At 45.3% G+C, this 15,000-nt stretch overlaps 1 protein-coding gene across 1 annotated transcript in view; it reads left to right on the forward strand.

The window, feature by feature from the left end:
• The window catches only part of ccdc136a (coiled-coil domain containing 136a), a 46,013-nt gene that overhangs the window by 20,227 nt on the left and 10,786 nt on the right, over positions 1 to 15,000 (forward strand). Inside the window, exons 4-7 of the mRNA XM_063196790.1 lie at positions 4,247 to 4,365; positions 4,675 to 4,840; positions 10,674 to 10,748; positions 12,006 to 12,308. Coding sequence (XP_063052860.1) covers positions 4,247 to 4,365; positions 4,675 to 4,840; positions 10,674 to 10,748; positions 12,006 to 12,308 — 663 coding nt within the window. The remainder of the gene's footprint in view (positions 1 to 4,246; positions 4,366 to 4,674; positions 4,841 to 10,673; positions 10,749 to 12,005; positions 12,309 to 15,000) is intronic.

Genomic DNA, 15,000 nt, shown 5'->3' on the forward strand with positions numbered 1-15,000 from the left:
ATTTGTATGCATAAAGGCGTGCTCTGCTCCCCTCTGCTCTGCTCTGGTCTCTGGGCCACTTCGGGGGAAGGGGCACATTGCTGAGGCATGACTCACACGCTGCAACTGACTACACTGACACACTGACCCACCCACTTGCTCTCCCTCCGTCCCTCTCTCTCTCCCTCCGTCCCTCTCTCTCTCCCTTTCTCTCTCTCTCTCTGTCTCCCTCTCCTTCTTCTAAATGAACTGTCCCTTTGTGAATACCATATTTGTTTCCCACTACACACCCCATCCCTGGCTTTCTTTCTCTCTTTCTCTTCTCTCTCCTTCTAGATAGACTCACTGTATGCCTTTGTGAATGACCACTCTCTCCTCCTCCCCTTTACATCAGTCCTTTTTAAATATCTCTCTCTCTCTCTCTCTCTCTCTCTCTCTCTCTCTCTCTCTCTCTCTCTCTCTCTCTCTCTCTCTCTCTCTCTCTCTCTCTCTCTCTCTCTCTCTCTCTCTCTCTCTGGCTGCACACTATTTCTTGTCTCCCATTCCCACTCCCATTCCCATTGCATGGGAGAATGAGCGAGGAATGTGGAATGTGGAGACTCTGGACGGCCTGCCATTGGGCCACACTCATTTGCATAGTGTACAGTACATGCATGTGTACGTACGTCTCCAGACATTTGTTGTGGAGTGAAACCCAGGCAGGCCTTTTGGAAAAACAGAGTTTTATGTGTTCCAGCCCAGTTGGATGCTCTCTGGGGAATGTTGAAAACAGGGAGGGGAACAGCAGTTGTAGATCTTTATACGTGAGCTTGGAGTTTTGCGTTAGGTCTCTGTATGTCATTATTCCCTGCAACCAGAGAGCACAGAGTTTTCTGAGAACACTGTGAAATGTGAGATGTGCTTCAAAAGATACAAGATACACAACATCGCTATATCACAGTTCATATGCAATCCTTCCTTTGTTTCTATGTGAAAGCTAAGCAAATGCTACAACTTATTATATTCAATGAATTGAATTCTTTATTCCTGTCGGACACAACTGCATGGTCCATATGAATGTAGTCCCTATGCAAAAAAGACAGAGTGACGATACTCCACATTTAAATACAGTATAATGTAGGCTACTAATTGTTATTGCAGAGATCACATACTATCATGATATGTTATGTAGCTATTAACTCCAGCACACAGTACTGTAGTGCTGGTGTGCTAGTATCAGATGACCAGCTGTGTAGAGTAGTGGCTGTTCTCAGGGCTTCCCAGCCAATAGGCACTCGGGCTGAGACCCTGAGGACCTGAAGCAACACTAGTGGGAGCTAGAGGTCCATACATCTGCAGCCTGAGAACATTTTAGGGTTGCCAGATTGGACTGTTTCCCACTCAATTGGGCTATTTAAAACAGCCATGTACGGGTAAAGAAAAAGCCCTTTTGTGTGGGTTTTTCTGTAGACATACTGTATGAGCATAGCAAGCAACAGAATTTAGTTCGGGTTGGGCAGGATTTAGTGCCTCCGGATGGTTTTTTGAGTATTTTCAGGGGCTGGAAATCGTGAGCCACATGTGGCAACCCTTGCCTTGCGGCAGTAGACGGGCGCCCCCTGGGGGGCGTTAGTGACGAGTAGAGGCGACATAGGGTCAGCTGAGGCCCCAAGCAAATATTCAAAACAATGGACATTTGAACCAAAATCGCCACTACTGTTGTAAATGATGTGCTGTTGATCTCTATCTAGGGAAGGGATGTCTAACTCTGGGTGCCCTGGGTGGCAAATCTGTCCCGTGTCACTATTTTCTTTGGCTTGCGAGATCATTTCAAATGCGTATTGCAGTTGGCCCATATATTTCAATTTGAAATTTGGTGTGTCATAGGAATATGGCAGGGACAGTGAAACAGCTCACACTCAAATGCAACTGAATATGTACAAGCACATTTTGAACTAGTGGGTGTAGTATTAAGTGGGTTTATGTACAATATTAGTCAATTATTTAAATGAATATTGAGTTTGGCCCATGACTTTGTTACAGATTTTGATTTTGGCCCTCGTCAATTTGATCTAGAGGCTTTGGGGACCTAAGCGGCTGCCTGCCTCGTCTGGTGACAAGATGTGCCTCTAGTGACAGGGAGAGGAGACATCTATGGGCTTCACTGAGCTGGAGATACTGTATAGGAGACATCTACGGGCTTCACTGAGCTGGAGATACTGCATACACTGTAAATTCTGCAGTGCTCATTTAACACTTAGAGAGTTGATTTCACATCATTTGGACTCAAATGAACTCTCTAAGTGTTAAATGAGCACTGCAGCATTTATTGTATAGGAGACATCTACGGGCTTTACTGAGCTGGAGATACTGTAGGAGACATCTACGGGCTTTACTGAGCTGGAGATACTGTAGGAGACATCTACGGGCTTTACTGAGCTGGAGATACTGCATGAGTGGAATGATAGACAGGGAATGGATGTGCTGCTGGCTCAGACCTCAAAAGCCTCCGTCAAGATCAGTGGTATATAAATCGGTATCATTTTCTTGTCTGTCCAGAAATCTTACTCAGTTCTTGGAGCATTTGAAGCGTGAATGTTGAAGGAGACATTTTCTACATTTTTGTCATTTTTAGAAGTAATATTAGTTCTGTTACTGTAAGTAGGTGAATGGCTACAGACGCTGCACATATTTCTTAGTATCACAGTAGTATTATTAGGCTCAACCTTTTCTGACTTTCCCATCAGATGAATTTACATCTTCTTTCACAATGTTTTACATTTCTCAGAAGCAAGGTTAGTTCTGTTGCTGAAAATAAAAGGGATGACTGGATGTCACTGATGCAGATTTATTTAGCATTACCACACTAATATTAGACTCAACCCTTACTTCCTTCTTTGTGTGACTCCTTTCTCTTCAGATGATTTTTTCAAGGACAGCTTTCACAATTTTCAGAAGCAAGATTAGTTCTGCTACTACAAATGGATGAATGGATGACACTGTGACTGTTCAGCTTTCTTACACAGTAAAAATGCAGTGTTGACTCAACATTTAGAGATTACCCTGAGACCAAATATACTAGAGAAGATGTTAAATGGAGTACACTCATGGCACTACCACAAGTCAACTCTCTAATGCCTCTTTTCCACTGCCGCTTTTCTGGTAGGCCTACAGCTCGACAGAACGTGACTCGGCCGCCACTTTTTGCTTTTCGAATAGGCACGACACAGCTCAATCGGAATGCAAAAAGTGGTGGCCGAGTCGCGCTGTGTTAAGCTGTAGGCCTACCAGAAAACCGGCAGTGGAAAAGAGGCATTAGCATTGAATTGGCATATCATTTCTTACTGTGTATAGTAGGTACAACACTGTTATTACTAAGCCTCTCCTACAGAGCACCTTTTATAACCTTACTGTCACCAAAACTTAACTTACCAAAACTTAATATGTTACTTCAGGCTCTCGGTGATGTCATGGGAATGTCGTTATGATGCAGTTGAGTCTTTTAGCAAAGAGTGAATGTGTCCGCCGCTGGGCCCATCTGCATAAAAAGGCTACACCTCTATGTAATGTCATAGCAATGTTGTTATGATGTAGTAGTTGAGAGTTTTCATCAAGATTGAATATGTAGTAGTAGCCTTTATTGTCCCTTGCTCGTCGATGGCCCCACCTGCTGTACAGTAGGAGGCTAACGACTCAACCCAGTTCCTTCCTTCTTTGTTTGTGTCGTGTGACCTCCACCCACCCTCCCATCTCCTCTCCTCCAGATGAAAGCAAGAGGGGAAACTGGTCAATCGTATTGGTGTTTTTAAGACTCCGGTTGAGTCAAGGATTGTAACTGAATTCACTTATTTTAACCCCAGAGCCTATGTTATAACCTTACTCTCACCAAATTTGTAATGGCTGTGTCTTAATCTGTTACTTGAGGCTCTCTGTACTGTCATAGCATGATATAGTTGAGTATTTTCAGCAAATAGTGAATAGGCCCACCGGTGACCCCATCTGCAGTAAGAGGTTAAGATGACAAAAAATCTTGAAGTGTTCGAAAATAGATGGTGCACAAACAAAGGACTGTGGACAATTGATGATAGTAAAAGATTGACATTTAGATGGTAACAAATGCCCTGTTTTGGATTGGGGGGGGCTCTTTTCCAGATGTTTTTCTTGTATTGAGAGTGTGAAGGAGAGGGCTCCTCCCTTCCCATGCCGAGGGGAGATGTTGCAGTGAAAATTGTGTATGTTGTGAACTGGTGGTGAAGTCCAATAAATGAGATTTAAATCTCTCCTCCAGATGAAAGCAGCAGTGACCTGAAAGCAGACGAGGCCATCATGAGCAGCCACATCACGATCACGACCAAGGAGAGGAACGTGCTGGAGGAGACCAGCGAGAAGGAGCTGATGGAGAAGGAGGTTTGAAGTTTAATTATTTAACAAAGGGACAGCAGACAGTATATTAATAGAATTTAACACAAAATGCAAAATATACAAGATTATAGCCATAAGGCTCATATGTTTTGTCCCTTGACAGGTTTGATGTTCCTTTAAAAAGTCAAAGATATTGCACACATTTTAAAATACATAATAATGTATAAGTTAAGAACAACTGCCAGTGGAATTATGTTGACAGTATGGATTGTCCAGTAGCCATGATTTTACTTGTTCACTAAATTACTAATTTCCTTAATGTTGGTGATTCTCTAATTGGGAATTGTGTTCCAGGTGAAGGAGGAGAAGGGAGAGGGGGAGGAGGGGGACGAGGAGGAGCCCCTCTCCCAGGAGCAGGAGCTGGAGGAGCTTCGGGCCCAGGTGCTCCAACTGATCCTGGAGCTGGAGGAGACGCGGGACACCTCCCAGAAGCACCAGGAGAGCTTCCAGGAGCTGCAGGGTGAGTGGGAGTGAGCATTGTTGTTAGTTGTATGGTATATTGGTTGTTTTGTTGTTTGTCAGTGAGATGACTTGTGGGGAATACAATACGATACGATACAATATGATACGATGTGATATGATACAATACGATAGGAAAACATTTTATTGTCAGTTTTTACTGAAATTTATTTTGTATCCCTGAACAAGACTTGGAAGGACAAGACATACAGTACATGTAACATCACAGGACTAATGCACATTACCTGTAGTGCCATGCATGGAATCACCAAGGCAGAAAGACAATGGCCCCATTTGAGATGCCTGCTTGCTGCGCAGAGCACATGCATTATGCAATCACAATGCATTCTGGGTAGGAATGTCAAAGGGCTGGGGTGGCTCAGTGAGATAAGATGCAATACCATTACACCGACGACCCGGGTTCGGTTCCGGTCCGATCCTTCCCGTCTCTCTCTGTCTCCGACTCATTTCCTGTCACACTCTTACAGGTACACTGACTTATCCTAAATAAAGGCATTTAGGTCCAAAAATATATATTTTTAAAAGAAATATCTAAACATACTGCATTGTTAGTTCGCAGTGTGCATGCACAATGTGCAGCGCAACCTGCGTCATCATGAATGAGGCCAAAGACTTGGGGTTCCTCCTAATATCCTAATCCCCTCCCTTCCCTGCTTGTGGCCTTGTGACGACGTCACTGACGACAGTAGTGTATTTCAAATCTTGCAAAAGTGCATTTGTAATGTCATTTTCTCATTTGCAATTGGGATGGTAGATGAGATATAGTGCCGCAAAAGTTGTTGTGGCTAGGCTGGCAGTGAGGGAAACTTTATCGCTTCCTCCACGGAGGTTGGCCGTCAGTGAAACGTGAGGCCACAAGCACAGGTCGAGGATGAAAGTCTACATATTGGAAAGAGCCCTTATTCATTACAGTAGCTGCAGAGCTTCGAGGAACCGCCGGCAGGCTGAGAACATGCACTGTAATTTTTGCAGTGATTTCAATACTGAAAGAGTATTTTACTCTCTAAGTGTTTAAATATAACATTGCCAAGTTTTACTGTGTGAGAAAGTGGTTGTTTGAAGTTGTAATTAAGATGACTTGTTGGAAATGTAGTCACAAAGATGAAATAAGGCAGCTGGGAAATGACTAGTGTACACGCTGACAACTTCATTGTCCTCTTTCAATTAGAGACTGCATGAGTCATTGTCTTGATATTGTGGTATGGAAGTTATGTCATGTTGAAGTTTCAGTTTCAATTGGCTAAGAAATATTGACAAAAGATTTGTGAAATCGTTCCTTTGTGAAAACATACTATACATTTCAAGTATAATTCCCAATACACAAGAACACGGAACATTTTCATGTCCATAATGATAACATAAAGTGTAGATACTGCTATAGGCACATTAGTCATCAAAAACCTCCAAACGCACATTTAAAAGTAGCACTTAACCTTTAAATGACAAATCCAACAGGTTTGCTGCTCTTTAGGATGTAATGATTTACAGTATTCTCTTGACTCAGGCTGTAATTATTGTGCTCTGCCTCCGCCTGTCTGCTGTGAGAGTAGCCTACTGTACGTCATTTCTTATTTTGGACTCTTACGCTGTCTTGCTGCCTGAGGGGGGCACCCTGGACTGTCTGGAGGATTCAGTAAACGACACTCACTCACTGTGTGTGTGTGTGTGTGTGTGTGTGTGTGTGTGTGTGTGTGTGTGTGTGTGTGTGTGTGTGTGTGTGTGTGTGTGTGTGTGTGTGTGTGTGTGTGTGTGTGTGTGTGTGTGTGTGTGTGTGTGTGTGCGTGCGTGCGTGTGTGTGTGTGCGTGCGTGCGTGCGTGTGTCTGTCTGTCTACACATGCATAGCGTGTGTGCGTGTGTGCGTGTGTGTGTATGTGTGTGTGTGTGTGTGTGTGTGTGTGTGTGTGTGTGTGTGTGTGTGTGTGTGTGTGTGTGTGTGTGTGTGTGTGTGTGTGTGTGTGTGTGTGTGTGTGTGTGTGTGTAAGAGGGTCCGCATACCTCTGGACAGCAGCTGCAGACTGAGGGAAGCTTCTAGTCTTGGCAAGAGAACAGGGCAAGAGAGTTTAGTTGTGCTGTGGTGTCATGGTGAGGTTGTGCGTTGGGGTGAAGCAGGAGTGGTGCTATGGTACTGGGGCAATAGAGCAGGAGGAAGGGTGTTGAGGGGGCACTGGAGGGGTGCTGGATTGGTGGTAGTGCCGACAGGGGGGCACAAATGGGTCAGTTTTCCTGTGCGAATGGACATGGGTAGACCAGAATTGGGGGAGGGGGGGGGTAGGTTGTCGTGAGAGGGGTGTGGATGGACAAAGTGCTGTGGGGGATTTATTTAGCCATGCATAGTAAAAGAAAATGGAATTTTAATTCAACACTTAGAGAGTCGATAAACCGTTTCTCAAGTGTGTATTTGGTCCCAGAGTGCTCTCACTTTTTACAGTGTGTTCAGAGGTGCTGCTGATGCCGTAGATACCGTATTTTGGGCCCCATTTTAGATGCCTGTTTTAGCAAGGCAATACTATTAAATATGAATAGCCTTTAAAGGGCTCCCTATCGTCCTATTTCCCCTCTGGCAGCACCTCTGGCTGTGTTGGTCTGAACTGCATGATGTTCTGTCCAGATTGGCTGCTTTGTTGTGATGCGCAATCAAATTTTCACCACCACTAGTGTACCGTAGTGTTTCTCAACTGCGGCGTTAGGGAGTGCTTGGGGGGGCATTGAGAAGCTGAGAGAGAGGTGTGGGGTGCTGTGTTGCAAATGGGGGGCAGTAGTCTATTTTATTTTTTAACACTAAGGCGGGGGGGGGGCATTAGGAGGCTTATGATGAGGTCAAGGGGGAGTTAAAAAGAAGACGAAAACCGCTGAATTGCTTGAACGTGGTCGTTGGAATTATAGTGCTGCACCACCACAACATGACAGTAACCTAAATACATTACCATTACGGAAACGTCACGTATAACACTGGCCATGTATTAACACATTAACATAGCCCAATCCCAAGCCAAGCCCAAAGCCTAGCGCTAACCCTAAGCCCAAGGTTACAGAAAATGTAGGTGTTAACTCGAGACAAATTGCTTTTTCACTGTGCCATTCAGGAACACTACCTCTGGTCATGAATTCATGGCTTCGGCTGTCAGAAATCTGCAATTGTTGTTTCTTAGCCAGATGACAGCAAAGAGCACAACCTCAACTCTAACAAAATCTACCCTTCAAGAAAGAATAAAACATTAAAGCCATGTTCAACCGTCCCTGCCGTGGCCAACCGGTAGGGCACTCACCTGCCATGCGGCCGACCCGGGTTCGATTCCCGGCCTGGGTCATTTGCCGACCCCTTACCGTCTCTCTCATCAATAAAGTCATAAAAAAAGATAAAAAAAGACAAAAAATGTTCAACCACACATAAATTCATATGCCTTCATTAAAATGACAATTCATCAATATCTAAAATGTTAAGTGATTTGGAATTACTGTACTTAACTTTGTAAAGAAGAAGTAATACAGTACTGTGCTTTGTAATGGCTCAGTAGTTCAGTTCAACGAGTTCATATCGACATGACTCTGCAGATGGATGCCGTTTAACCCATTTTAGGCACCTGCAAAAAACGCCAGATGAATGAATGCCTAGAGGTAAGTCCTTTTTGGGAAAAGGTGCCCTATGCCCAGAGGCGTATCTTGTCACCAGGCAAGGCAGGCAGCTGCTTGGGGCCCCCAAGCCTAGATGGTTAATAACAGCAAAGATTTAAACTAAAATAGTGGCAATTTGTTGTGAATGTTCATTCTTTTGAAATTTCGCTTGGGGCCCCATCTTACCCTAGAATCGCTTCTGCCTATGCCTACTAAAACCTAAATATCTCAGACTCAGCCTCCGAAGCACATAAAAACATGAAATGCAGTAAGTTGCCTTTAAAAGCTAGGACCCTCATCATGAATAACGAAAAGAATATTTGCCCTCATCTTGCATTAGAATGTGTTCATTCAGCTCTAACATACCCACATTTTTAATACAAAAACTGAAATCTCAAGCCTCAATGTAGTGTATATGTCCCTCCAGGCAACAAAGGTCAAACAACGTATACGGTGCATCGGGCTAAAACGAGTTAAAGGGAGTGAGCGTGCTCAGCTGTTGGAGGCTCTCATCTCCTCTCCTCACCCCCCTACTCCCCCCTCCTCACCTCTCCTCCCCTCCTCTTACTCAGAGTCTTCGAGTCTTTGGCTCTCATCAGGGGTCCCCTGGGGCAATGGGCATCAATTCAAACCCATCACACTGTGGGCTTGGCTAGTGGAGGTAATTCACAGCTGTAAATCACCGTAACTCTCGGGCCAACACGAATCCCACTTCACAGGGCTGTACGGTACCATATCACTTGAGGAGGGGCATGGGGACCTTATCACGACCCCTCTGCACAGAGGCTCAAAAATATGACTCATCTTTTAGAAAAGATTTATAGTAATCCCACAATGGGCATAAAACATAAAACCTCTTTTGGTGTGTGTGATTTATTTGTTTATGCTTACAATTGTTATTTGTTTGTTTGTTTGTCTTTGTTTTCTCCGCAAGTGTGGTTAGTTTTGCAATAATGTGCTGTGCTGTACATGGCCGAGGGCAATGATATGAATTATGTGGCGTCTCGGCTGATGATCATAATAGTATTTGGCAGAGGAAGGAGAATCTGAATGGTTGAAAATGAACAAGTCGTTAGGCGTTATTAGGGGTTGTAGATGGATCTGACCATTAGTGCTATTGAATGATGCATGACTGTGGTGGCCCCACTCTCTCTTCATCTTCAGCATACTGTATACGTCTCTCTGGTGAATACACCCACTCTTGCCCTCCCTTTAGCCTTGCTATTTACTACTTAGCCCCGGGCATAAACATGTTTGTGCCGGTGCTGAGATGAGCTTATTTATTTACAGAACGATGTACCGTACAGTAAACATTAATATTGTACTGAATGTGTGTACTGTAGTTGTATTTGCGACATCAAAAAAGTAGCAGTCATTGAATAGGCAGTTGTACCGTATAGCTGCGACTCTGACAGAATTGTTATTTCGTATATTTACCACACTAAAATCATATAAATATTGAAAAACACCAAGTCAACATATTTAAACATTCATTTTATGGACTGAAAACTAATTTAGTTGACATTTGGTCTTTATCCTGCTATGAATCTCTTTGGGTTGGTTGGACCTGAACACCACAAATGTCACTATTGATGATATTTTCTAATATTAGAAAAAAACTAATAAAAGAAATCTGGGGGTTGTTGTACTCTCATATCAGCTGTAATACATGGACAACATAATCACTAATTGTATCAATTTAGGAAGTATTAATAGTGAATTTATACAGGTTTTGATATTTTTGGTCATCAAAAACAATTTGGATAAAAGACCTGTTAAGTCAAAAAGATGAATAAATAAAGTAGTATTTCCATGGATATGAATACATATCAAGTTAGCTATGAGATGAAAACAATATTTGCTGAGTTTTGCAATCTCGGGTCAAAAATGACCCGAACACCACAGGTGTATGCAGCCTTTGAAAACAACACAAGGGTTAATTTTATAGGTACAATCTATGAACAGTGTAGTACTATTTCCTTATTTGCCTAACACTTTTTGTGTGTGTGTCTCTGCCTGTGTGTGTGTGTGTGTGTGTGTGTGTGTGTGTGTGTGTGTGTGTGTGTGTGTGTGTGTGTGTGTGTGTGTGTGTGTGTGTGTGTGTGTGTGTGTGTGTGTGTGTGTGTGTGTGTGTGTCTGTCTGTCTGTCTGTCTGTCTGTCTGTCTGTCTGTCTGTCTGTCTGTCTATCTGTCTGTCCAGGTCTGCTGGAGGATGAGCGTCTGGCCAGTGCCCACCAGGCTGAGACCTTCACTCGCCAGATACAGCGCCTGCAAGGTACTGTACCGTCTAACACATACAAGAAAGAAAAAAGAAAGAAAGGAAGGAAGAAAGAAACAAAGAAACATTAGTATTTATGATAAAAATATAAATAATGGCAGAAATGAATAAATGAATGCTTGTTTTAGTAGGTAGCTGAAAGAAAGGAAGAAATAATGAATGAATGAATGAAAGAAATAATGAATGAATGAATGAATTCATTAATTAATTGATAATTTAATGAATCCTCATGATAATAAAGTTATCCTCATCCCCCATGCGAGTGCAACCCAGTTGCTCTCGATGCAGGAGGATGTTCTTGTAGTTGCTGTTGTCGTTTTCCTTCATCTCTTACTCTTTGTCTCTCTCTCCCTCCCTCCTCTCGCTGGATAGAGAGCTTGGAGAAGGAGATGGAGAGCCTGCTCTCCCTGTAGATACTATTGCTCTTCTCTCTTGCCTCTATATCCTGTTCTGTCCTTCTAGATGTTGTCATTCTTCTCTTTTACCTCTACATCCTCCTCCTTTCCTCCCTCCTCTCTATGGCCCAGCTGTGCTCAGTGTAGGAGGAAATCGAGAGCTTGGAGGAGGACAAGGAGAACATGTTATCCCCGCTGATGTTGTCATTCTTCTCTCTTCCCTACCTTCTCCCTTCCTCCTCTTCCAGTCAGCTGTGTTCGGTGCAGGAGTAGGAGTAGGAGTAGTAGCTTGGAGGAGGACAAGGAGAACATGTTATCCCTGTTCATGTTGTAGTTCTTCTCTCTTTCTTTCCTTCTATCCTCCCTCCTTGAGATGTGAAGTTATTTATTACCTCAGCCAAGGAGTTTATGTTTTCAGACTCGTTGGTTAGTCTGTCTGTTTGTTTGTCTGTTTGTCTGTCAGGACTCAACAGGATAACTCAAAAAGGCATGCACAGATTTGGATTAAATCTTTTGGAGTTGTTGGAAATGACCAAAGGAATAAGTGATTCAATTTCGGTGGTGATCCGGATCACAGTCCGAAACAAAGATTTTTTAACAAGATTCTTCACCATTGCAGGATGGGGCGAACTTTGACATTCCAGTGTCTTACTCCACAAAAGCAAGGCAGAAAGACTTAAAAAAAAACCACAAGGTGTAGCATAGTCAAATGTCCTATCAAACAGCTTCATTGCCAAAGGTCTGCACTCTCTGAGTGTATTTCTAGTTTACCTATGTTTTTTGTGATTGTCACTGTAGTCCAAGAATATGTAATAAAGGTGTTTTTAAATTCAGTTTTCTCCCTTTCTCCTCTCTATAGCCCAGCTGCGCTCGGTCCAGGAGGAGATGGAGAGCCTGGAGGAGGAGAAGGAGAGCGAGCTGCGGGAGGCGCAGGAGGAGCTGCATGCCGCCCAGGAGGAGGTGGTGCTTCTGCAGCAGGCGGCCGAGGAGGCGGCGGCCGAGCGGGAGAACGACATCGCCTCCCTGCAGGAGGAGCTGTGCCGTCTCCGGGCCCAGATGATGCGCCTCCAGGACACCGCGCAGGAGTACGAGCTGGAGATCACCACGCTGCGGGCCGAGATCGCCATGAAGAGCCAGCGGAGAGACGAGGAGCGCAGAGAGGGTGAGGAGAAGAGAGGGAGCAGAGGTGAGGAGGGAGGAGGTGAGGAGGGAGAAGGGAGGGATGGAGATGGAGCCGAGATGAGGAGAGAGGAGAAGGGCAGAGAGGGTGAGGAGAGAGGGAGCAGAGGTGAGGAGAGACGAGGAGGGAGGAGAGAGGAGGGAGGAGAGAGGGAGCAGAGGTGAGGAGAGACGAGGAGGGAGGAGAGACGAGGGAGGAGAGAGGGAGGTTAAGAGGGAGGAGGTGAGATGAGAGGGAGCAGAGTTGAGGAGGGAGGGATGGATAGGGATAGAGAGAGAGAAGAGATCACCACAAAGAGCCAAAGAAGAGACGAGGTGCGCAGGAGAGGTGGGGAAGGGAGGATGAGAGGAGGGAGGAGGTGAAGAGAGAGGGGAGCAGAGGAGGAGAGGATGGAGGAGGTCAAGGGAGCAGATAGATGATGAGGAGAGGAAAGATGAGGGAGTCGAGAGTGTGAGGAGAGAGGGAGCAGAGGTAGGGAGTCATGGAAGGAGAGAGTGATGGAGAGGGATAGAGAGAGACGAGATATGAGCAGGAGCATGAGCTGAAGATCACCATGAGGAAGAGAGGAGAAATGGTGAGGAGAGGAGAGGAGATGGGGAGATGAGAGGAGAGGAGAGGAGAGGGTAGAGGAGAGGAGAGGAGAGGAGAGGAGATGGGGAGATGAGAGGAGAGGAGAGGAGAGGGGAGGAAAGGGTGAGGAGAGGAGAGGAGAGGAGAGGAGAGGAGAGGAGAGGAGAGGAGAGAGGACATTAGAGGAGAGGATGAGAGGAGAGGAGTGGATGAGGGGATAGAAGGAGAGAGGAGAGGAGTGAAGAGGATGAGGGGAGAGGTATAACAGAAATCAGGAATAACACTGCATTTTTTTTTTTACTGTGTACTATAAATTATCACACTCAACTTAATCATCAGACCTCCGTCCCCAGAGCCAATCACAGGGCAAGGTTTGGAGACTAGCCAATGGAGGAAGTGATGAGGCAGTGGTTTATCATGGATGATCACACCTTTCTGCAAATTGTTCTCACATTCATTGGCTGGAGTTCAGATATAACAGATATTACTCTGTCTGCATATGGCTGTCACTGGACAGGAAAATAGAGTAAAATGGATTAGACTAGACTAGACTAGAATAAACTAGAATAGAATAGAATAGAATAGAATAGAATAGAATAGAATAGAATAGAATAGAATAGAATAGAATAGGAAATAAAATAAAATAGAAAAGCCTGAAATAATTGAATGCCTTTATTGGACCCATGTACAATTCCAGATTATATTCCATTATAGGGTTTAAAAACCAAACGTTTTTTTAAGTCTCCATGGATACTTTTGCATAATTGCTGATGTCATTTTGAGACCTGTGCTTGAAGGCCGTGCCCTCCGACCCCACCCCCTCTCTCTGAGATTAGCCGCTGAGACTGCAGTTAGCACCTTGAGGCCAAGAGGATAAATCTGCCGGGGCTTTTTAATAACCAATCAAGCACAGACAGGATAAGACTGCATCCCCACAGACAGGATAAGACTGCATCCCCACAGGCAGGGCAAGACTGCATCCCCACAGACAGAACAAGACAAGACTGCATCCCCACAGACAGGATAAGACTGCATCCCCACAGGCAGGGCAAGACTGCACCCCCACAGACAGAACAAGACAAGACTGCATCCCCACAGACAGAACAAGACAAGACTGCACCCCCACAGACAGGACAAGACAAGACTGCATCCCCACAGACAGAACAAGACAAGACTGCATCCCCACAGACAGCACACAAGACTGCATCCCCACAGACAGGGCAAGACTGCATCCCCACAGGCGTGTTGGGAAGGTGCAGTAGGCAATAGGCATACAGTGAATGTTGCTGTGTCAATTTAACACAGCTCAGCTGAGTCAAGAGGGATAGGAAGACTCTCCATCTCAGGGATACCACACATTAAATGTTTTAGTACTTCATGAGAACATATACAGAGTCAAATGGAAAAGCCATGGTGTTGCTATATTTATCCTTCTATTTAATGAATACTACCAGATTTTACTGTGTGACTGCACACTGGAGAAGAACAGCAGAGCTGAGCAGGGAGCACCGTCTCTCTCTCGCCCTCTCTGTGAGGGATGCCAGCCGGGCTGAGCCTAGGCCTAGGGGGAGCACACTCTCTCTCTCTCTGAGGGATACCAGTGGCATGATGTCACCATGCAATACACTGCTGGTCAGAACAACAGGCCATCCCACCACCACCCCTCCACAGCAACCACCCACCTACCCTCCACACCACCTCACCACACCAACACACCACCAACCCCATCCCCTGCCATCCAACCCACCCTCCACACCACCACACCAACCCACCACACCACCAACCCCATCCCCTGCCATCCAACCCACTATCCACACCATCTCACCAACCCTCCACACCACCAAACCACCACTCACCCACCACCACTACTACCCCTCATCCCCTGCTATGCCTGCCTACCCTCTAGCCTCCACCACTACCCCCCCCACCCTCCACACCACCAACCCACACCGTTCCCTGCCATGTCTACCCTCTACCCTCCACCACCACCACCCCATCCCCTCTGCCATACCTATCCTCCATCCTCCACCACTACACCAGACCCCCCATCCACCCCTCCTCCGACCCCCTGCCATGCCAACCCTCTAGCCTCCACTACCCCCAC

Source organism: Engraulis encrasicolus, chromosome 4 (assembly GCF_034702125.1).
Source record: "Engraulis encrasicolus isolate BLACKSEA-1 chromosome 4, IST_EnEncr_1.0, whole genome shotgun sequence".
NCBI classification, from domain to species: Eukaryota; Metazoa; Chordata; class Actinopteri; order Clupeiformes; family Engraulidae; genus Engraulis; species Engraulis encrasicolus.